At 35.8% G+C, this 25,820-nt stretch overlaps 1 protein-coding gene across 1 annotated transcript in view; it reads right to left on the bottom strand.

Moving 5' to 3' along the window:
• Positions 1-6,052: 6,052 nt before the first annotated feature.
• Positions 6,053-25,820, bottom strand: part of NEK10 (NIMA related kinase 10) — a 76,533-nt gene continuing 56,765 nt past the window's right edge. Inside the window, 11 exon segments of the mRNA XM_056482844.1 lie at positions 6,053-6,118; positions 6,214-6,266; positions 7,635-7,743; positions 9,928-9,976; positions 9,978-10,036; positions 13,051-13,142; positions 15,941-15,978; positions 17,489-17,539; positions 24,809-24,841; positions 24,843-24,891; positions 24,969-25,147. Coding sequence (XP_056338819.1) covers positions 6,053-6,118; positions 6,214-6,266; positions 7,635-7,743; positions 9,928-9,976; positions 9,978-10,036; positions 13,051-13,142; positions 15,941-15,978; positions 17,489-17,539; positions 24,809-24,841; positions 24,843-24,891; positions 24,969-25,147 — 778 coding nt within the window.

The raw sequence follows: 25,820 nt of genomic DNA, 5'->3' as shown, positions 1-25,820 counted from the left end.
ATTGCAAACATTTTTCTTCCTACAAAATAAATGTTGAAGCATTCCCCACAAACAGACATGGTCATTTGAGCTTGTATGCTTTTGGCTGGGTTAGAGTTAAAATTCTTCACAGTAATTTGCATGCTGCTGTATTTTGGATTTGTGCTGAAAATGGTCTTGACAACATACCAGTGATTTAGTTATTGCTAAACAACGCTTACACAGCACCAGGGCCACTTTTGCATCTCTCCCCACCCCATCAGTGCTTAGGCTGGGAGTGCACAAGAAGCTGGGAAGAGACACAGCCAGGACAGCTGACCCCAACTGACCAAAGGGATGTCCCACACCACGTGGCACCATGCTCTGCAATCAAAGCTAGAGGAAAGGAAAGGGAAGGGCAGGGCAGAATATTTGGAGATTTGGCACTTGTCTTCCCAATAACTGTGAGACTTGATGGAGCCCTGCTTTACTGAAAATGGCTAAGCCTGCCTGCTGCTGGGAAACAGAGAATGAATTCTTTCTTTTGCATTGCTTGTAGGTGCAGATTCTGTTTTACCTATTAAACTGCCTTTATATCTAGCCAAGAGCTTTTTCACTTTTATTCTTCCCATTCTCTCACCTGTCCTACTGCAGGGGAGTGAAACCACAACAGAGCACTCAGCTGAACACATCTCCTGTCTCTGACCACTGCACTTTTCCTGTAACTCAGCTTCTGCTTGGATTAGGTCTCTTCAAGTAATTTATTAAAAATAGATTTCTGCATGAATTAGGGTATTACATGTGTACTTTAATACAAAAAACAGGATGAAATTTTGAAACTGGTATTCACTGCCTTATTCACAGAGTCTCACAAATAAGGAGCTTGCCCCTTGTGCAGTATAATATTAAATGAGAAGTTGGAAAAGAGAAAGAGTGGCACGATGGATGTGAACAGAATAATTTGGAAACATTACAGGGTCTTTTTATGCATGTTTACCAAATTTCTGTATAAATAAGTAATACAATTGGAGTGCTGAGTAATTTCAGGAGATTAGTGATAAATGGGCACAAGTTGATTATTCAAGATAAAGCTGAGGGTCATTATCCTCAGCTGGTCATTAATCCCCATGAAATGACTGGTATTGAGATAGTAATTACTACTATAATGAAAATAGGGGGAAAAAAGCAGCATGACATTATTCTCATGAAGCTGTCCATTTCTAAAGAATTCATGTTTTTCTCATCACCCAATCAAGTTGCTTGAATTATTTTTAACTCTTTATACAGTTTATTGTCCTTCTACAATTTTCATGTCATCACCTCACTTAAAGTTTAGTTTCCCATCTTATATTCTGGAATTTCAGTAGGGCACTGCAAAGGGCAACAGTGGTGGGAGAGAAACACAATGCATATAAATTCACCCAAATCAGAAAATAAATACAACATATTTTCAGATTTTTTCCTATGAAGTGTGTTCCACAGTGAGGTAGGAGATTGCATTATTATGTTTTCTAGCTGATTATTCTGCATTTAATTGTCCTTTTAGCCATAGCACACACACCAATTCTTTGTTCTAAACCAGGATTCACCTTGTAGCCTTACAGTATATGGAATGGATAATGTCAATGTCAACTTGGTAAGAAAACATGAAGAAATTTGGCCCTAAAATGGAAAATATTTTTGAACATTTGCAATTTCACAAATCAAGTTTGTGGTGTTTTTATGTGCCTTCTAAAGACTTTTGAGCTCCTGAAGTTCTCTTCCTTCTCATTTCTACTAGACAAGCTAGAAACATATTATGAGCTGAAGGGAAGGCAATTTGTTTCCTGCTGGAAGCACTGTCATTCTGTTTCCACTGGGAAAGACCCATACATGCTGCATCATTGCAACTTAGAAAATTAACAACCCAATCTCTAAAAGCTCTCAATGCAACATAAATTTAAAAATAGTATTGCCCTATATGTTGCTAAAGCAAACAAGATATGGATATTCATTACCCTAAGTACTTTTTTCTAAAGCTCTTCTGTGAACACTTTTCTAAGAAGGGGATCAAAGGAAAGCCACAGGATTGAGGTTCTGCTGGAAAATTTGCAGTTGCTTCTGAAATGTCTCACTGTATGTAAAAGAGAGGAAGTAGAGCCAGGCTCAAAAGAGCTTTAGGCAAGAATGGCTGATGGGATGTTGTTATGAAGGCTGCAAAGCAATTACTGTGTAATGGAATAAAACCAGGCAATGGTGGACACCGATAAGTGACTTGCAGTGCAGCTCAGGAAACTGATTTGTTCTTCTGGCTTGCTTATGTTGTTTGGAGAGTTTGAGGTGAAACCTAATGATTCGTGTCTGCTAGCCAAATGAATCATTCAATACTGGACAGCTATCAAAAGTGGACTCTGGCTATTTGGAGAGAGTATGAGCAGCAAAAGCAAAAAAATTGCTTAAGTTCTGAAGGCTCTGAATGGCACTGAGCGGAACAGGCTTCAGAAAATATGGCAAGTTCTCTGGAAATATAGACATGTTTTTGACAGCCAAGGCTAAAGTATGGTCTGTCAGTTTTCTGGAGGGAAGAATATGTTATTTGGGAGTAAAACCTTGTCTGGGAAACAATTAATAGTGACAGGGGAACCAAATATAATTATGCATCACAGCAAACAGTAGAATTCAAACTGGTTTGCATGGACAGGCTTTGGTAGTGGAGGGCTACAGGAGAAGCTTCTGTGAGAAACTGCCAGGAGCTTCTGACAGAGCCAGTGCCCACCAGCTCCAGGACTGCTGCTGGCCAAGGCTGAGCCAGAGATGGTGATAATGTCTCTGTGATAGCAGGTTTAAAAGGAAAAGAGAGTTATTGTTCAGATTTACCTGTGCTCAGAGAAAAGCAGAGTGAGAGGAATATGTGAGAACAACTCCAAGGTCAGTGCAGAAGGAGGGGCAGGAGGTGAGATTCCAGGCATGGAGCTGAGATTCCCCTGCAGCCCAGGGAGGCAGCTGTGCTCCTGCAGCCCATGGAGATCAGTGGGAGTGCAGAGATCCCCCTGCAGCCCCCGGGGGAGAGCCACTCTGGAGAGGTGAATGCCTGAGAGGAGGCTGTGAACCCATGGGAGCCTGTGCTGTAACAGGCTCCTGGCAGGGACCTGCAGACCCATGGAGAGAGGAGCCCACGCTGGAGCAGGTTTCCTGGAAGGACTTATGACCCTCTGCACCACTTTGGGGGAGGAGGTAAAGCCCAGGGAGGAGAGAGGCGAGTGGGGGAGGTAATTTTAAGGTTTGTTTTGCTTCTTATTATCCTGCTCTGATTCTGATCGGTAATAAATTCAGCTAATATCCCCAGGTCGAGTTTGTTCTGCCTGTGACAGGAATTGGTGAGTGATGTCTCTCCCTGTCCTTATCTCAATTCATGAACCTTTTGTTATATTTTCTCTCCCATGGCCAGTTGTAGAGGGGAGAGACAGAGCAGCTGTGGTGGGGATCTGGCATCCAGCCACGGTCAGTCCACCACAAAAAGCACAGTGAAAAAACAAATTGATGGCGAGAGACCAACAGCAGGGTTGCAGTACAACTGTTTTGTGTCTGCCAGCTAAAGCCAGGACATGCTGTAGTGACACACATGCAGTGAAGTTGGGCAAAATCTGCAATGGCTTTATATGCACACCGTTAACAAATCTAAGCAATTTAAAAAAATCCCAAAACAATCAAATGTAGACAACATACATCTTAGCTTCCAAGGTGATTCACACCTATGAGATTTCACTCAATTCCCCCCAAATTCACTCCAACATCAATTTTGTCTTTGCTACAAATCCCACAAATAAAACACAGATCAGCACTGATTGTGGATAACATACTACAAGTGGTGCTAAAGAAATTGCATGATTCAGGGGAAACAAAAGGTGCTTTCCAATTTTCCTGTGCTCCTGTGAACATCAAAGTCATAGCACATCCACCAATGTGATTAAGGATGAATATTCCTGGCCTTCTCCAGACCTTACACATGTGTTAAAATGCACTGCTTGTTCTTTCACACTTTTCCTTCTGCAGGATCGAGAAGAATTGTTTATACTACACTGTCATCCCATGTAGCTATGAAGGATAATTTTTATGCCTCCCTTAAAATAACATTTTTAAAGATTTAGAATCTTAAGTTAGTTTTCTGCAGAACAGCTACTCTCTAAGGAATTCCAGCAGAGCAGAAAAAAGTTCTGAATAAATCAGGGAAAAAAGACAGCTAATTATTTCAGTGCTGTTAGTCCCATGTGCATTCCTGTGACACTCCTATGTTGAATGTACCAGCATATGTGTGTGCAATCTTGAAGTGTGCTCTACATTTCAGCAATTACATTTACAGCAATAGGGCACAAGGGAAAGAAATGAAGTTGTGCTAAGGGAAGTTCAGATTTGCCATGAGGAAAAGGTTCCCACTGGAACTGACTCCCCAGGCAAGTGATCACAGCATCAAGCCTGTCCAGGTTCAAGGAGTATCTGGATGATGCTCCTGGTCATATGGTTTAAGTTTAGGAAGTCCTGTGAGGAGCAATCCTTACATGTCCTTTCAAAATGAGATACACTATGATTCTGATTTTCTTTAATAGATATCTTATCTCTGTAGTAGTTCTTGTAAAAAAAACCACTGAAGTCCCTATTCAGCATACTCACCTCCTTCACTACAGTTAATTAAAGTAACACATTTTTTACTAGTCTGTTCATGAGATAAATGTCTATAAAACTACAACACATTTGCATATTTATAATAGGACTTGGCAGACCTTGATGTCTTGTCTTTTCCTTTTCCCTTTTCTTTTCTTTTCTTTTCTTTTCTTTTCTTTTCTTTTCTTTCTTTTCTTTTCTTTTCTTTTCTTTTCTTTTCTTTTCTTTTCTTTTCTTTTCTTTTCTTTTCTTTTCTTTTCTTTTCTTTTCTTTTCTTTTCTTTTCTTTTCTTTTCTTTTCTTTTCTTTTTTCTTTTCTTTCTCATAAGTTATGCAATACTTTTTCTACAGCATCAAATCTTGGGAGCTTGTCATTGGGGCAAAAATTTTAAAATACTTGAAAACATTTATAAAGAAGTTTGTTAGACTTCATGGATGAAAAAGCAATCTGTAAACATAATTCAAGTACACCCTGAAGGTTTAAAGATTGAACCATTATTTTAGTTTGGGAGTGTTGAATCCTAATTTTCAATTCTTTGAGCTGGAAGCTGCAAGACACTTGCAAGCTGAAATACCAGTTTAATGAGTAGCCTATAGAAATATTCAGGCCACCATAAGAAATTTTTCAAGCTTGAATCATACCAAAAACTTCACAGAGATAAAAAATAACTGAAAAATGCTGCTGAGACACCAGGAACTATAAATTCTTAAAACCTCTTTATACTTATAATAGGAAGGGCAAGGGATGGGGAGGGTTTATGTTTGTTTATTTGTTTGTTTTAGAAAACCTAACTGCAGTCTCCCAGACTTTAAAGTGGTGATTAATGTAAAGACAAGAATAGTCTTACTTGATTGAAGTCATTAATGGTTTTTTGCATTAAAGAATATTTGAGATGATAAATAATAGGATATCAGGTGAAAAATATGAGACATTATATAGTTAATATGTTTTCTTTCTTGTGTCAAAATTTTCCTGCAGTAAAGATATACCATCTTGTGGAGAAAACATTTGCCTAGTTTCAAAGACTACCACATTTTTTTCATCCCCTGCACTTTAGTGCTAGTAAAAACTTATACTGGCTTTTATGCCATACTCTAATATTTTGCTAAATATATCTGCTTTGTTCCTTTAAACCCTGTAATGGCAGAGTGTTAAAATAAAATATACTTTTATGTAATTAACCTTTTGTTCAGATGTGAGTTTATGTGGGGAAAAAATGTGAGGAAATTGCTGTCACACTTGTACTACTCTCTCATCTGAACGAAGAAAACAGATGTGGCAAAAAAAAGCTTAGATTAGTTAATATGCCCCACATACATTTCTTCCAGTCCATTCAGCCATGTATTATAATAAACCACATGCTACACTAAGTTTAAAGTGAACTGCAGTCACATAAAAAGGAAGATGATACATTTGGGTTTAGCACATCATAATTAACCTTTTCTTTTTAAAGTGACTAGACTGACCTGTTAGAAGAGAAACTGTAATAACCACATTCCTCTAGAACCCCTTCAATTAGAGTCTACAACATAAAATAACTTAATTCCAGTGAAATATGAGTAATATGAGTGGAATAAGAGTAATAAATGAGTACATATAGGTAAATATGCAGCTTACCTGCAACTGCTCATATGTCATCCCTTCTGCCATGCCAGAAGTGCCAAGAATGCCTTGAAGGAAAAGGCAAGTAATGTTATACTACTGAATTTGGGATTTGTGCTCCCTTATTAGTTTCTTAGCAATTCCACTTCAAACTTGATGACAAGACAGATGCTTCATGATCAATAACTCCCACTGAGCACAGTGATCCCCAAAATGTGGCATGATATGAATGTTTGATACACACACATTATGGAAGTAATCTAACCAATGAAAAATAACTTAATGTAACAGAACTCAGAAATGCAACTTTCTTATTTTTTCCCACATACAGTGGAAATTTACAGTGGAAAGGGCACACAGCCAGCAGCAATTTGTGAGGACAAAAGTATTGTCTGCAGGTTAAGGGATTCAAAAATTACAGATAATGAGCATCTCAACAAATTGCATTATCGTCTCCAGGAACAAAATATTTAATGTAACTGTTAGGGACTCATTTCCTACTCAAACATCACCCTTGACACCTAGTATTAATTTTGGCTTTTGTAATAAGCTGTGGAACAGATATGCTATTTTCAACACAAAGGCCATCAAAACTAAAGTTTCTCACTCTTTTTCTGGCACCACAGATTTTAATGTTACTCTATCCTCTAGTCCATGGATTGCAATACAGTTTTTTTCTGTATTTAGAGGGATGTGGCACAATTACCACAATACAGGCAGCATATTTCCCTTATGTCCATTGCACAAAAAAAATATGATTAAAAAAGTCTCTGAATCAGGAACTGTAGTTCCCCACCCCAAGTGATGCTCCACAGCTCACAGGTTTGATTATACATGGTGTTTAAGATTTGTTTTGCTGAGTATCACTAGTCCAAAGCAGAATTGACACATATATTGGTATATTTTCTAAAGTATATATACATATATATGTGTGTGTGTGTGAGTGTATTTTTCCCTCCTCAAGTTCATATGGCTTGATCTAGTTATGTAATTAAATCAACCCATTACAACGGTTTCAAACACGACAAAGGAACAACATAAGAGTTTAAACAGAGTTGGTTTAAAAATCATACTCAAGGAAAGATAAATCCTAAGTATGACATTTTCAGTTACAAATATTTCTATTAATTTTCAAGGCTTAACCATATATTATTTACATCTTTGATATTTCTTTATCGTTTCAAAATGTTCTCTCTTCAATCAGTACAAAGTTCCAGCAGTTCTGAACTGTATATCTTACCAGGAATTAAACAAAACAAAACAAAACCCAATCAACTAACAACCCCAAAGCAAAAACAAGCAAACCCCCCAGAAAATCAGTGTGGTCTGATTGTCTTTAAAGACTGACCTTGGAGTAGCCATTCCTTCTGCTTTGACACCATACACTTTATTAGAAATGTATATGCCACTACAGAAGTTTATGATGCTTTGCTTACCTTTTTTATTATCTGGAAGCAACATATTTCCACCTGAAGAAAGATGTACCCCATGCCCATCTACTGTGAAAATATTGGGTTCAATCAGTTCAGGAGAACCTTGCAGCAGCTAGGGAAGAAAAAAAGAGACAAAAAAAATAAAGACACTTGAAAAGTCCATCCTTTCCATTTGCCAAAACTTCAGACTTCTAGGAGGCAGTTTACACTTTCTCATGTTTCCCAGTGCAATCAGAAGTCAAAAGAAATTTCAGTACTTCTTAGATTAATGAAAAAGTGGTGTACACAATTATGAATGCTATATCCTTCCTGTTTCTCTCCAAACACTGAACATTGCAAGCTGCACTTAGTATAAAGCACTGAATTCTTTAGATTATCTGAATAAAATGTCACAAACTATTAAACTGAGTGAAGATAAACAGGGGAGTGAATTCTCTTGAACCTGTGAGAGAAGCAGCTGATGGCTCTGCTTTATAAAAATGTGGGTTCAAGTGAAATTGTTAGCTGACATTCAAGTGGTATAATTCCCATTAGAGGAATCCCAGCATTTCTGAAATCTGAAAGTCAGTTCAGCTACTTGATTATTTGAGCAACAAAACTGATATTAAACCCAAAAACATCTAGTTTTGAAAATATCCACTGGTAACAACTCTGAAAGGACCACCTTCATGTACAGGAGAGAAATCCCAGTTATGCAGCATGACAACACTTCTACAGTTACAGAAGCAGAATAATCTCTATTGTTGGAAGACCTTTACCCCACCACTGATCAGTGGAGGAATCTTTTTGTCTGCAATTCTTATTAGGTTTTCTAATTTGGCATAGTTAAAAAACCATTATTTTTAAATTTTATTTCCAGAAATTGTACAACCTTATAACAACATTTGCTGTAAGAGTTCAACCTCATTCTTTTCTCTATTCAAGTTCCTGCCATTACCTCCAAATGATATCCAAATGATATTTCCTTCAAGGTAGAATGCCCAGAATTGCATCCAATGCTTCAAACATTTTCAATTTACATTACAATTTACTTTTAAAATAAAGTATTTCTTCCCTTTTCTACAGGTTTACATCCAATGGTTTTGAAGTTAACACAATTTTACAGTAGACAACATTTACAAAAAACTTCCTTTATTTCTAAACACTTACAAATTAGGTTAATTTTATAACAAACACTTCGTTTTTCTTACCATATTTTTGGACATCCTTTTCTGAAAACATCAACTCAATACACAATGAGCAGGCATTTTTTAGATTTAATGTTATGGCTGAGATACAGGAATTTTTTTTTGTAAATCCCAACTTAATTTACAAGACAGCATGAGAATGATAGCTCAGAAAGAAGCATCTTTAGCACCTTTCTAATGCACTACCAATGTGCCACCTTCCAGGAAGTTTTAGCACCTCGGGTTGGTTATTACAAAAGCAAAGGAAGGATCTGACATTTGAGATCAGTCTGTTTTGTAGCAAATAATGACACAGAAGATTCCATAATTCAGTGGAAGTAGCTGATAATCAAATTAAGTTACAGAGGAGAATTATGTGAATGATAATAAGTCACCTTAGTCATCAAATTTTAGGTACAGTAATATATCTAAAAACTGCTTTATCATCAGTTCATAAATGAAAGAGCTTCAGTGTCCCACCGTACACAGATGCCAAGGAAGTAAATTTAAAATCCTTTGCTGATTACAGTCCTCTCAGGAGATTTTGAAGGAACATTTGGAAATTCTGACATTAGTCATTAGATCTTTCTCTGTTGGAGAGCATCCAGCAGGTCACTGGAAAACATGCAAGGATGCTTCTTCAATCAGGCCATTATTACAAATCTGCAGTACTTTTAAATTGATGACACACTGTGCAACAACAGGACAAGGCATGTTATATTCAAGGTGCTCTGAGTAGGAGTACAGTACAAAATATGAAAAGTATTAAGGAACTATGAACATACCAAGAAGAGCTTGCATAAAGTAAGAGCTTACATAACCTCTAGTTATACTGCCCTTCCTCTTGGCTTTTTGAGCTCTGATGAGATGAGGTCTGGTTTTGTGCATTAGGAGCTAGCAGGTCCTTTCCATTTACACAAAGAGCTCTAATGACAAGATACAAACTGGAAACTGACCTGCAGAAACTTCTTACTTAAGGAGGCTCCATATTTACCAAATATAGGACAGCTATTTTTAACATTTCCTTTTGAAAATGGACTCTTACATTTATATTTTTGTGGTATTAATAACAATAATGTGATGGAATGGAGAGACAAACTTGACCACAAGTAGTAAATGGTACACCACACCTTTTTGATTTCTCATTTCAGTTTACAAGGATTGCTCTGCTGACTGAAGGGACTTCTTGAATCTCCCAATGATTCTCCTTTTCAAGTTGCATCTCCAAGCTGGAGGAAGCTACATGAAACAAAGAAATACACTCTCATCATTCAGTTACACCTGCCATAAAAAATGACCCATTCAGAAGTGCCATTTTTGAGAAATGTAGCTACCCTGCAAAAAGAAACATTGATATCTAAAGGCATGATGATAAACAACAGTATAAGATTTGGTGTAATGGCATATTATAATAAGTCTCCTTTGTTTTCCCATTCTGTTAGGCTTAGCTTACCATATAACTCATTTCCTTTAGACTTGAAGGCAAACATCATTATTAGCCTTACACTGGTAAATACCAGATCTGCCTCCCTGATCAAAGTGCTAGTGTTTGGGGCATTTTTCTAGAAGCACATAGAACATTACACTAGATTTCTTGTTGGCTATAATGGGTTGTTTCATTTGAAATGAATGGAATATCAAGAAGCTTAGACCTTCATTCAGTATGCATAGAATGGCTTCAATAGCCTCTTCTAAAGTCCTTATGGGTCTTAATACAATTCAGAGCATCCTTTTTGCTGTAAGCTTCCTGATTCAAGTTTACCTCTCACTTGTCTATAAAGCATAACTTTATATACTTTTTCCTCCTGTATCTTTTTGGTTGAAAAAGAAAACATCTTTCATCTCTATTTACAAAAAAAAAAAAAAAACCCAAACAAAAGCCCCACATATCATACTCTATGGTACTTAAAGTCTTCAAAGGAGAGTTCAAAGGATGTATTATCCTTTAAAATAATTTTTATGCTCCAACAGTAAATATACAGTTTCAGCTGTGACACCAACCCAGTCTGACAATCATCCTATGGTATGAACTACCCTTTTGAATTTATTATTTTCAATACTGATTCTGTATTGTTGTTTATACCTGCAGGTACTGTTTGAAAAACTATGATTTTCTACTATTTAATGTACACTTTATAATAATTTCATTGATGTAAATTCATGAAGTACCACTTGACTGAATCAGGAACATTTTTGACTACTTAGGGAGCCACTGACCACTAATGATTCACATTCAAACACTGACATAATACACATTATAAAGATGTTTATCCCACTGGAACAAATTACTGCTCTTAGACAGCTATAAATCCAGAATGGCTTTATTGGCCTCACAGGAGTCCTGATTTGCTCTGACAAACCAGGGATCAAAGTCACATGCTAAGCACAAAAGACTTCTCCAGACAGCTGCTGGCATGCAGATTTTTTTTTTTAGCAGACAGATATTACTCTTTTCTCATGGAGATAAGGCCTTGCACATATGCTTTAAGTCAGAAGTTGAGTGTTCCTTAGCCTATAAGAGAGTTAAAAAATGATGCCTTAGGAAAGGCCTACAACATATTCTATGGATTACATACCACTGCAATCAAATGTGTGTAGTTTATGTACCATGGGGATACTGGGATATTCTGAAGCAGAAATAGTAAAGAACAAGTCCAGTCCTTGAGAAACTTAGAGTTGCCTCGGGCACTAGTGCTCAATTTTAGCTTTTGTTTTAATGAGATCAGTTGTCAGATCAGTTTAAAAAAAAATAAAAAAAGTCAAGGATTTACATAATGCTTTTTAAAAAGCTTTCTCTTACATTGTTTTCCAGAGATCACTCTGATTCTTGTTCCCATGGAAACAGGGAAGGCTGCTGGCAGCCAAGAACTAGCAGGCAAGAACTCTTCCTTGCAAAACTTCAGTTTAGAACTGTCAGCTGGAATATGTAACAGTTTGAGGAAACAGCTATGTATTATAAAAAATACTCAACCTTAGATTTGTAAGAACATAAACAAGTGCAAGGGAGGCATGTGGAACACAGTAAACAAGTACAGGTATGGATTCTGGCTTCTCTGAAATCAGAGAAAAGCTGTTGCTACAGCTTCAGTGGTCAATTCTGATCCAGGTTTTGAGTTGCTGTTAGTTCTCAGTTCTTGAGCAGCCACATTCCAATAACTCATATTAATTAGTAAGCCACTTGAGAAAACCTTCAACAGAGAGGATAGGCTCACTAATGAGCACCTTGGACATACTCCTAATATATCACGTAAAAACTGAACTGTCTCATCTCTCCTGATAGAAGGATATAATTTCCAATTATCTTAAATAATGTTTGTTTTCTTTGATAATTTAATTCTTGTATTACCTGCTCTGATAAGCTCAACAACTAAAAAGAAAAAAAAGAAAAAAAAAAACCAAAATACAGACATGTAAAGCACGCCCAAGTTCCGTTATGTTGATCTGTTCTAAACAAAATCAAACAAATTTGGGTGATCAATCTCAAAAGCCCTGAGGTGATAAACATCACATCCCAAATGTAAACACTTCATTTTGGAAACTAAAAAGCAGTTTATTTGATAATAGCAAATTTTTCAAACAGCTGCATGGTAGCCATCTTTCTGCAGAATAAAGCAGTTCCAATCACATTATTAGGTGAGAGTTCTAGGCAAGTTTTGTATCAGCTCAGCTCCATTTTTGCTCTGGAATCAGCTTGAAAAAAGTTCAACTCTCTCTCATTATGAAACAGTTGAACTTAATTTTAAAATGAGTCTTAAAATTGAAAAATATCTGACATTTCAAAATAGCTAAAATATTCAGGATTTCATCTATTGCACTAAAACTCCCAAGAGAGTATTACTATGTATTGATAACTAAAATATAACTTCAAAGTTATTTCAAAACTATTACTACAGAGGAAAGCATTTTATTAACTCTCCATGTCAGTACATGATAGTCTCCTTAAGTAGTTATATTGCTGGTATGATAGAATGTTGTAAAAATACTTTACTGTACAATCCATTTTTCTGAGGTGAGCCACAGCTTTTTTTTTTTTTTCACATGACTCAATTATTGCCATCCTCCACATACTAATATTCGAAGTTAGTCTTTATTTTAATGATATATTTTTAAAGCATCCTGCCATCTGCAAAAATGTCAAGTTCTGTTGTTTTTAAAGAACAGTAACTAAATTAGCAGCACTTTGCAGTAACATCATTTTGACAACAGCAAATGACTAAAAAGTACAGAATGTCAGAAGCAACAGCAATGCATACTTGAGTAATGAAGATAATTTTGTGCAGCTGAATAAGAATCTGCTGAGCAGGGTCACTGATCTGATGCACCTTCCTTTGTGATGCAGCAATTCCTGCCAACATTGTAGATGACAAAAGAGTAAAAAAAAAAAAGAGGAGGGCAGTTCATTTTGTTGCCTTAGAACATTAATAGCATACAGTGTTTAAAACTCCTAGGTATAAATACCAAGTTGAAATGCTTGACTTGTTTTCCCAATAATGGTGGGAACAAGAAAAGGATAATCTAAAATGTTAAAAATTTAGACAATCTAAGTGACAAAGTGTTTCAAAAGAAAATCCCTTTCTCTGAATCACTAAATTACTCCATGAGAAAAGCTATATTATTGTACCTCAACAATTGTTAAAATTTTGTCACATTTATTCAAAAGGATAAATATATGATAAATGTACTTTTCTTAACTGATTTTTCTTTTACATAGACTAACACAATACTTTTTATATATTTTGATGTTATGAAATTTATTTTCATTCTACCCTAAGCATTATAATAATATATTTGATGTGGACCATTTCAATGAGGTAAATCTATAATTTAGGATTTTTAATCTTGTGTATAAAAGTCTTACACATTGTCACACCCAGAGATTAAATAAAAGCTTATCAGCAGACTTCCACTATAAAACAGTGTATCACTAAAGAATACTACTTCACAAAATAATCTTTCCAAGTTGACTATTAGATCTGGAAGCTAGGCAAGGAATCTTGCCCAAAGTATTGAACTTCAGCCAGCAGCCTTGTACCTCTTGTAATACAATTATCTCTAAACTACACTTCAGAGGCTAATTTAGATATCCTAACATTTACTGTCACAGAAACACCCTGAGGATCAACAAGTATTATGCATAAATTTACAACCACAAAAACTTTTCTTTTTTTCTTTTTTTCCAAAGTGATCTTATGTCAAGATTAAAAATTCTACTGAGAGGGTGATGAAATCCAAATACCAACATTAACCAGTCCACAACAGAACTATGACTACTTTTTTACTGATGGACTTCTGTGCTGGCTACTTTAATAAAAAGAAAGATAATCACAAATAGAAGTGTCTAAAGACCATCCAGATGTGAACTGTGCTCTCACAGAAATAAAGTGATGCAGAAAACATCCTTCTCTACCACAGGGAGACACATTTCTAGTAGGATCAGGAAGACTACATCATCAATATTATTGGGGTTTTTTGTTGCACTGCCTTTTGGCAGATGTCTTGAGAAAGTCAAGTGAAATTATTTTCCCTAGGTCTTCTCTTACTAATCAGTAAGAGGAAAAGAAGCTTTGCATTTCCTCTGAGTTGCTTAAAGTGGAGTGTAAGTTGGTTCTCCTCAAGGTGACAGTGGAAATGATGTTATAATAATCTAAAATATATGCTAGCAGAAAAACAATTTTGATTTAGCTTTTTTTGCTTCATTTTCACCTCTATATCAACTGTTTCAATACTGCCATACTCAAGGCCCAAAAGAACCCACTGTGGTCTTGCCATTATAACCTTAAAATCCTCAGTTATGTTAAGACACTCATGAAACCTTCACTTCCTTGACACGTTCCCTTTTTCCTTGCTCCCTATTCTGTGCTATTTGTCTTCTCTTTTCCTGTCAGTGGCTTGTACTACAAACAAAAAGTAAATAAATCAGGGCCTTTTCTTTTGTAGATCTTCAATTATTTTTTTCTGAATAGAAATATGCTTAGAATGATAACAGCAAACAGCAGTGACCAAGTAGGACACAATTTGGATTTCCCTGTTATTCAACTTATGGAGCTTTTTCTTTTCTGGTATCACAGCAACACTATGACTTAGAAGTCTAGGAGGACCAGATTTAATGTCTACTTGTAGTACCTGTGCACTTCAAAGACTTTAGGAGTTCCCATGATGTCCATACCCTCCCGAGCACTCCAAGTTTCTTGTTTGTTTGTTTTAAATAAAGAATTACAGCATTATTTGGAAGATGAGCATATAAGTGTGAATAAGACTTTTATCCAAAAGGACAACATCACTGACAAAAGATAATGGATTTACTCAAATTACTCACAGAACTGAAAAATCATTATAGCTTGCAGACATTATGTTTAAACTGTGTTGTTATTATATGGCACCCTTAAGCAAACAGCACTGAAACTACAGAAGGTTGACATCAAATTTGGATTTGTACTGCATAATTAAAATTCTTAATACAGTTTTTATATTAAAAACTGTAATAGAACTTTGTACAGACAGCAAGCACGTTTTTTGTGAAGATCAGTATCTTAACTGTTAAAAATACTTTTGTTTCAAGTATTTTTTAGTTAAGACAATGTGCATTCTGAAATTACAGCTAAGCAAGTTAAGGCTTGTGAATCTTCTCAGTAAAACGAAAAGTACTTCAAATGGAACACTTGTTTAATCAATCATGGTGTATAAATACATGATAATTTGCAAGGGCTGTATGAAATATTCATTTTACAAGAGAAATTCCCATTGTATTCAGCAGAAGTTTAGCTGGGATAATGACAACATGAGATCTTATCAATACACTATTGGAATTCTTATTGTTATGAAGTACTTTTATGATACTTCAGACAACATATTTGTATGTGAAATACAATTATAAATAAAACCATGATATTTCAAATTGCAAAGAGCTACAACTGGTAGACTATGAAACTGCCATCTCATCATGAATACTCGATTTTCCTAGTGTGGAACCTGCAGGTGAGAGAAGGTACTCTCAAAAGCAGATAAATAGACATTAAAGAGGAATAAATAAAAGAGGAAACACTCTGTATGCAACAGGAGAATAATGCAATAATGTTCAAAAACTTGAAAATCATTAGGTTTAATTTAAGTTAAAGTTGGAATTTCTTGCAAGCACAAAATTACCTGATTGCCATCTTGATCCAGAGCCACCAACATAATCTCTATCATTACTAAAAAAAAAGAAAAGAAAAAAGTTTTAATTGTGTTTGGCATCAACGATTATAGGGAAAATATCATTATTCCCTGACTCCTTGTCATGTTTCCTCTAAAGGGAATCTGTCCAAATTCACTAGTTTTCAACTGTGCATTTTTAAGTCACATAAAGGCTGGTTTACTTTACATATCCAAAACAAATGACTTCTACTAAATATAAGTTTCTTTCCTTGTTCAGTACTAGTAAAGTGGAGGGAAAATTGGCATTATATCACCAGACAGCAACATCTCAATGTCAGAAACAGAGGTCTACATGTTTCAATGCTAGATCTTTCTCTAAACTCTAGACAAATACTTTCCCAGCCTGCAGACTTCACTAGCTGAGATAAGCAATAACAAATGGAACTGAAAGAACAAACATGATGTCCTGAGGGATGGTAGCCACCATAGCCCAAATAGGGCAAGAATTTGTATCTACTTTTGTGGCAGCAGGGGAAACTAGAGTTTCAAGGAGTAATTACAAATTAAGACAAGGAAATTGTTTTGCTAATGATTATGTGAGGGGCAGAGATTGTATAGTAGTGAATTTCTACAAAGAAAAAGAAAATGTGCTTTCTTTAATGCTCAGGTGTGGGGAGGCTGCCATTATTGACTGCAATAGGACAAAAGGTGTAAAGCTAGGAAGTGATAAGCAGGAGACAGGATGGTGTTATGCTAAGAACCATTCTGAAAGTAAAAATAAAATACTGCATTTGAATCTAACAGTGTCTGTGGAGAAACACAGGAAAAGGATCAATGCTATCATTACAAATATTTACCTAGCTAAGTTAAAGGTAAAATGAAAAAATTTATTGGGTGCAAATGCAGCCAGGAGTGATTTTGAGGGTTTTTTCCAGATATAAAAGAAAAGTGGAAATAAAGCAACAATTAACAGGATTTCTGAATAAGGGTGGTGCCAAAGAGATCAGAAAAAATAATGGTCAAGAATGTGTTTGATGCATTACTGAAGAAAAAGGAAGATCCTTTAGAAGAGGAATGGTATGACATATTCTGCTTCTGTTTGTTTCCTTTTTGAAGAAAATGAAGCCTCCAAAATGCAAGAAATGAGTGTCTACGTTTATACAGAAAGTCTAGAGGAGTTCAAAGGGACAAGATACTACTCTACATTACTACACTACTACAACAGACTCTACACCGTCACACGAGCACATTTTTCTGTGGAAAACCATCTTATTAAAAATATAGAAACAGAATTTGGCTAATAAACTGCTGTCAGCTTAAGCTTCAGTAGCAAGGTCCATTGTTAAAACTGTTTATTATGTACAAATTTTTTGTGCAAATACCCTCTAACAATATCCTCAAGCAGACTTAGAGTCCTAGGCTGAGATAAAATGGAGCCATAAAGTAGCCAAGAACATGTTTCATGAAGGCATTTGAGGAACTGTTCCACTGTGAAACAACCAACTGGAATTGATAGTAACAAGGATCAATTATATTTATATCATAAATCACACCTACCTTATCTGAGCTTGTCTTGCAGAAACACTAAAACTTTGTTTCATTATACCTGAAACAAACACATAAATATTATTTTATGTTTAAAAGAAAGCCACAACATGCCTGTTAATATGTTCTGTTCCCAGGCATGGTGTCAAAATAACTTTTAAAAAACAGCATTAAACAAACTCCAGACCCCCACTTGACTGTCAAGTTGCTTTTTGATATATCAAAGATTTGCTTCCATCATAACAAAAATCTCAGCCTAACAGAGCATTTTAATAATTTATTTCAGAAAATTGTTACAGAAAGTAACAGCACATGCTAACTGGATGTCAACAGAATATGTACCTGAATTTGCATTAAATTGTTAGTTATTGCTACCACTATAGCCACAACATTGTCTCTAGTCAATAGATGGAGATAGTCAATGAATTAGGAGATATTTGCCCACTTTCTTAGAGGTCCACCAGAGATTTCCTGCCACCATTCCACTAGCTGGCTATCTATATGCAATAACATATGCAATACCTTTCTTCTAAAATAATCCTACTGAAATCAAGACTTTGAAGACATCAGTATGACCAGTTATTGGTCCAACATCTAACAAGAAATAAAACTGAATGTAAACATTGAAATAATTTATTGCATACTGCAAAGCTAATATTTGATGACATCTATTATTTATGCACTTGGAAAGCATTGCCTTAAAGCAAATATTAGTCTTAAGCATTTGCCTTAAATCATTCCTGTAAAACCATTCTTTTGATGGTAATTTGGATGGTAATTTAGGTGGTAATTTGAGACCACTCTGCTATCTCATTTTGATTGACTGTATTTTTAATGAAAAGATAATTCTGCTAACTGAAAATCTGAGTACTAAAATTAGGATATTACAATTTTCCCACACAATTAATGTATTCTACTAAAAGGCCTGCATCTTTGTCTACATGAGATATTTTCCACAGTAGTAGCATCACAAACATTATCACTAAGCAAGAACAGAGGCATCTAATCACTCAAACAGCAGATAAAAAAAAAAGATTTTATGTCAAACTTAAACTAGTTTTCCCATTATTGGTCTTGTTACAGCAGTTATATTAGTTCTTGAGCAACTGTAGAGCAAACATGTTTCTGAGTCTTACATCTTTTCATGTTCAAACATAATTTTGTGTTGGACTCTGAAATATTTTTCCTACTTTTCTGAGATCCTCTGAATTTAAAAAAAAAAAAAAAATCTGAAGGAAGCTTTCATCTGTCAAACTGAATTCACTTTAAAAAGCAAAATAAATGATACATCTTTAGGCCAAATCCATCTCCCTAAAAAGGAGACACAGAGAGAGAATGAAAGAAAAAGAAACAGCATTTTAATCCTTGCTGACGCTTTGCATAGCAAAACAGATACCAAAATTCTGTGGCAGATAGCACAAAAGGCTATTTGATAAGAGCAGCTGAATTACATAATAGCAAATAAACTAGGCCCATATAGAAGCAAAATTTCTTCAATTAACTTTGTTAATGAGATAGAAAAATGCAAAAAGAGAGTGCTCTCTGACTAGAAATGAAAGGAAATGGAAAATATTACTGTACCTATTCAAGGAACAGATATTTTACCTGCTCAGGACACAGACACAATAACATAAATACAAAAGTAGAAGTGCTGAGTGAACGTGAGTCATAGTGTTTGGGGTAAGGATTTTGAGTTACAACCTCAGACACTGTCACAAACAATACCAAAATACATTATGTGAATAGGTGCAAGAAAATCTGTAACAAAAGCCACTTGGCTAGAAAGCTAAGTGTGAACACAGCTGTTTGCTAGAATTTTATAAAAAACAACTATCCTTTTCAAGTATTCATTTACAAAATTTGGTTTGAAATACTATACCCTTTGGCTGTTTCAAATAAATGGTCTCTTATCAGTAAAGTGCTCATATCCAAATTTGCTCGATCAGTTTGATGACTCACTACATTTGACTTGCTAATCTGCCATCTTGTGAGTGTATTTACAAGTGCATGATATTTCACACCAAAGAGTCTGTCTCACCACTCACTGTACACAGCAGAGATGCAATATTTTCTGATTCATATGCTAAAGTTAGGAAAATACTTATTAATGCTAAAAACAAAACCCCAAATAAATCATGATGCAGGACATCACATAACAGTAGCAAACACCCTTCAGGCCCATTTTTATTGCTTATTTTTATGGTAGAGACCCACTGAGCAGCTAGATCTGAGAAAGGAATCTCATTATGTTACTCACTATGAAATCACAGGAAAATAATTTATTTAATAGCTAAACACAAGGAGATTCAAACATGCAAAAATCATTGTAACAAACCCACTCACACGTGCACCCACATACTCAAGGAAAACTAATGATTTTATTCATAATCTCTAGTCTTCTCTTTATGAGTTATGCTAATCATACAAAGTCAGCCAGGGAGGAAGAAACAGCACAGATGTGTAGGCAAGTTAACTCACATAATTCATGGAGCACACAGTGTATCCTGATGTTCAGCTCAGGGTTACCTGGACTGTATTTCCTTTCCCATGGCTGCTCCTTTGACATGGATGGGAAGAGCAAGGCAATATGTTTTGTTCAAATGCCTTGCAAGAGGGCATTTTTCAGTTCAAGATGATCTCAAGGAAAATGAAATACAAACTCTCCATCTCTCTCCTGTTTTGTGCCCACTTTTGTTAGAAGGTGAAAGACACACAAAAGCCAAAGCTTATAATTCTCATCAGCCTCCCTGCTCTGAATAACTCTAGGCAGATTCCTTGAGGATAAAAAAAGAAGTATTAAATGAGGCATAAATAATTTCTCTGACTGCTACTTTGGTCTTTAGCAACTGATGTAATTAGAGCAACTTCTAGGACTTCAACTTCTAAATATGCATTGACAGCAGTAAAAATCATACAAGTGCATTTTAATGTGAAGTTTAGTGTTCTGCTCTTGCAGGCACCTAAACAGGCAATTGCAAGGAAAGAGCTGGTTACATGCTATGAGATCAGAAAAACCTGAGAAGACAGCAACTTTTGCTTTGGCTTTTACTTTCACTTCATGGTATCTAAAATATAAAAAACTCTGAAAACCTTTCCAAGTTTGATCAGACTGGCAGGAAAATTGAGTCAAGATTTTGTATTAGTAGGGAACTTCAGTTCATCTCCTTGAATGAAATGAAAGCAAAGGGAGTGGTTTTTTGAATGACAGCTCAAATATCTTTTCAAGAGAAAGGTGAAATTACCTTTATTTATTCAAAATACTATTAGTAAGCTGCTCTTCAAATCACTCTACACTGGAATGGACAATTCCAACCAGGTTAATTAAGCTGTTTTGCAGAGCAAAGAACTAAGTATTTTTCCTTACCAGCAGTGATTGATGTACAGCAACAGAAATCAACACAAATATACTTCAAATTTAACTCAGGCATCACACAGGAAAACCAGATCTTGTCTGATGTCTTTACAAAAATCCCATTAGCCTGAGGTCTCATGAGAAATCTGAATCTTAGACAAATCAGGAAAAGCAAGCCTACAAAACACTAAGGTCTCAAAAGTTCTTCCCAGACAGCTCATTGTGTAAATGATATGTTTCTTGGTGCAATAATAATTTTCAAGAAATTCCCTAAACTTTCTCCTCACAATCTGAAACCAGAAAATCATATATAGCAGATGTCAGACAATCTTATTCCAAAAACTTACCAAACTATCTAGTCATCTTTTCTAAAGAAGGAAAATGTCTTCAAGGAAGGAATAAGTCAGCAAATCCATAAAATACAATTGGTCTGAATTTTAAAAAAAGAAGAATGTCCATCTCTGTGACCACAGAATTTTCAAGATATAACGCAGCTGCCTGCAATGCAGCCGAAATTATGGGCTCCAGAAAACAAATTACATTACTGAACAGGGCTTTATTTCATAATGTGTTTGCTGTTATCCTCAAAAGTAGTTAAATTTGGAGCTAAGTGATGGCCTAAACTCATGATCTAAGTGATGAGCCAAACCAGTTGCTACATACAACACAAAGAGCTCCTATTTTGAGAGTATCCTAGTTCTTGAAATCCCCAATTATTCAACTGGATATGAGCTTTACCTGCACAAGACTCAAGCCCTGGCACTGTGTAAACCAGTTGCATTTCTCAAAGAAAGACATAGGAGACCCTTGTAGAGTTACATCACTAGAATATTGTCCAGGCAGATCTGTGCTGTTTCCACATGGTAACTTTGAATACTATTGGGTTGCAGAAATTCAGGAAAGGAATCCTTAATATCAATGTCTTTGTTTATTGGTCACAAGATATATAAGTGCAGATATTCCTCCAAATAGTGGAAACATAAATCAAATTATGAGGTAAGAGAAAGACTTTTAAACAAGATACAGCAGCACAACAGGACTGTGTTATGAGACTTCTTAGTCTCTTGAAAAGGCTGAGGAATTCTGAAAAGAATCTATTCCATGCTACCTCTATATTGGGAGGAAGGTTAGAAGTGCATAAAGACCTTATACCAGGGTTTTCCAACAGCATGTTTTACACAGAATTGTGTTTCAATGTATTGGACACTGTCCTGATTGCTATGTAAATGAACATGATTAAGGAAAACAAAAAATATTATCCAGAAGAGCATTCCCAAACAAAAAGTAAATTTTTCAACTCTCACCCAATTGACACACCAGTTCTACTGTACCACTATGCATTTAGACATAACACAGATTTTTCTGTTATTTGGTTTTACCAACAGAAGTGAAGGTATGGTTACACTGCAAACCAAATATGACTAAGCCAAGGTAAAGTTGGGAACCTTGCAATTTTAAACTAAGAACAAACTAAGTGCAACTGATAAACTGTTACCATCCCATTATTCCTCGCAGCTTTTTGACTCAGTATGTCCCTATCCTCTGTCAATCTTTATAATTTGAAATTATAATGACTTCAGGGAAAGAAAAATGCATCTGTCAGTGCTGCCTCTATGGTCTGAAATGTGCAGAATCTTGTTCCTGCAGGATTAATCATTTCAAGTACAGGAGTAACTATTCCAGAATCTACACACCCTACACTTGGCAATCTTGGAGTTGTTAAAGGATCTGGTATTGTAGAAATAAACTGTCTATACATTCTATACTAAGAAGAATAATCCTTTTCTTATAGCATAATTGAAAAACACTGAGTATGCAAAGTCATTAAAATATTATGACAACATTGGACTATAAAAGAAGCTTTCTCCTATTACACTGACAATCCATACCAGCTTTTCTGCTACTGAGCAGCTCAGCATATCACACCTTTTTGCAAAATACCACCCTAGTTTTAAATTAGAATGATCATGTTTTCTCTGAGAATGATGTGATGACAGCATGATTAGACAAATCCTTTCAAGATCCTCATCAATATACCTGCAACTAAAACTCTCATCTTCATGTTAGCAGTTTCCAAGTTAGCTAGATCAAAATTGGTCACATTTTCCCCTGTAATGCTGACATGCTTGACAAAACCACAGCTGATAATTAAAACTCTGTTAGCCATTTATTATTCATGAATGGAGCATATCTCAAGCAATACCCAATTTATATCTGAATTTATTGAATTTATAACTTTAAGCTATTTTTTTCTTTACTCCTGAAAAGTAGAAACATTTGCCAGCATTAATTACAACTGATCTGTAACACTTCAACATGAAATAGAAACTACAGCTGATCCAAGAATGTAAGACTGCAGAGTTATTTTTCTGAAAAAGCAATCCTGAAGCATCTATTTAATAATTAGACTCTATGCCAGGAGAAAAATGGATAATGAGTTCTAGAAATGCTGATTAAAGTTACTGGGGCTGATAGGAACTGACTGGATCTTTCCACATAAAACATTTAATTAAAACTATGGCAACATGGCACAGTAATACCCAAATATTAGGAAAAGCTGATACTTTGTTAATGTCTAAATCTTAACAAAAAATAATTAACTACAAGGAAATCATTACCACTAATGCTTTGGGTGTGGCAAATTACAAACTACACAAAGGCTTCAAATTTCTGTGCACAATGATGAACTCTCCCACAAAGAATTACATTCCTGTGACACACACCATGTGTTATTCTTCAGTATGAACACAAAATAGAACTTTGTCCCTGGAAGCTGCTTTTTCTCAATCTATGCAGCCCCTTCCCCAGTTATTCAAGGTTTCCCTGTATCCTGCAGCCTTCTCCTGTTACTCTCTTAGAGACCACAAAAAAAGCGCTTCTTTGAATTGTTATTTTTTAAGAAAACATTGACAATACTCTCAGGGCTGGTAGACACAGAACCTCCAGCCATCACATTGGCAGGCTATTCAGCTGCAATTAGCAAATAATTTTAATGGATTTTAAGTAGAGTTACCAAATCATTTTATTGCCCTGCACTAATGGCAAGGCATTTCAATAAAATGAGGTCATATTTCCTCAGTACCTGGGCCAAAATATGAAATAAAATCCAGCTGTCAAATAGGATTACAAGCAAATAAAGTAATGTTATTCTAGATTTTTTGAAGCCTGGGACACTTGCAGCAATAATGTATTCTAATCTTGAGACAACTACATTCCCTTTACCTTTTAAAAGTACATCTAAATCATCCCCATATTTTATGAACAGAAATCTTAAATTTTGCTTAACTCTAATATCCTCCTTTTTTTTTTTTTTTTTTTTTCCTAGTATAAAATGCACTTTGTTTCTCTCTAATCAGAATCCCATTGAATGTAATGGTAGGTCATGGTAGCTCACAATTTAGCAAATAAATCAGAGTGGTTAGAGCTATGGTTTTTTGAGTTGAGTTTTTTTCTAATTTTCAAATTGGAAATATAATCTCAAAAAACTGTTACTTAAGATAACACCCAACACAGCAGGTGCATTCTAATTTTATTACCTTAAATAACTATAAGCAGAATTAATGTTGTTTTTTGCCACATAATTCCATCCTAATTAAAATCTACACATTCCTTCAGTTCCATTCAGTCAATTCTTCCAGACAGCTAAAGCTTGCCTCTTTCAACTTTCTTTTTCACACTCTTCCATCTGTTTCTTATCAATATTAGTCATCTTATGTTTAAATTTAAATCCACCTTCTTTCTCAAGGAGCCCAATAATATGCCAGTTTACATAGCTGCTACTGCAAAATATGGGGACAAGCTATACAAAGCCCTGGTGATACCAAATGTGTTAAACTGGACATGGCTGTCACAGAGGCACAGTTATATCCTTTATTTATTGTGAACTTGTGACAAGTAATGCAATACCCTCATATATTGGACTAAACAACTGTTTTACTGTTAGAAAGTAGTGCATGCTTCATTCTGGAAGAATCTTAGCAATAGCAGACTCTTTCAAATTATTTGAACTGGATGCTTGAATTGTCCACTATGTCTACCTCATTGTCTAATTCAGAGAAAATATCTGCGCATAAAAATGAAAACAAAGAAGCTTTTAACACACCTCTAATCAGCATCATAGCACATTTTGCTAATGTCTACCTTTCTCCATAGTCCTGTCATCATCTATCAGGATTTCTTCATATGTTCTTTCCTCACCTTTTCTATGTGCAGGCTGACAACTCTCAACTGGAAGGTCAGTATTTTCTGAAAATTCACTTTTGCAACTGGCTGCTCCACTGCTGCTACTATGTAGACTCAACTTCTCAGTATTTTTCTGACAAGAAAGAAAAAAATGCAATGTTAGATGTTGTCCTTTTCCAACACTCACTAGAAAATCAAAAAAACAAGTGTCAATTGTACATAAACACATAAAACCCAGGACTGAACAGTACCTGGTTCAATTACTGATTCTAAATTCAGAGCAAGACTTTCCTTTAGTCTTAAACTAAACAAATTATTTCTATCCTTTACATATAAGGCTTTTTTCTTGATGACATTCTTTACGCAATAAGAACCAAAAATGAGAAAAATAAACAAATGACAGAGCAGAAGTGAATACTGAACAAAGGATCTCTGCATCCCCCTGGATCCCCATGGGCTGTGGGTGGATCTCTCATCCCCCATGGATCCCCATGGGCTGTGGGTGGATCTCTGCATCCCTATGAATCCCCATGGGCTGTGGGTGGATCTCTGCATCCCCATGGATCCCCATGGGCTGTGGGTGGATCTCTGCATCCCCCATGGATCCCCATGGGCTGTGGGTGGATCTCTGCATCCCCATGGATCCCCACAGGCTGTGGGTGGATCCCTGCATCCCCCATGGATCCCATGTCTGCATCCCCCTGGATCCCCATGGGCTGTGGGTGGATCTCTCATCCCCTGTGGATCCCCATGGGCTGTGGGTGGATCTCTGCATCCCCATGGATCCCCATGGGCTGTGGGTGGATCTCT

This window comes from Oenanthe melanoleuca, chromosome 2 (genome assembly GCF_029582105.1).
Source record: "Oenanthe melanoleuca isolate GR-GAL-2019-014 chromosome 2, OMel1.0, whole genome shotgun sequence".
NCBI lineage: Eukaryota > Metazoa > Chordata > Aves > Passeriformes > Muscicapidae > Oenanthe > Oenanthe melanoleuca.
Note: the sequence above shows the minus strand (reverse complement) of the source record. Positions and strands in the feature narration are given on the sequence as shown.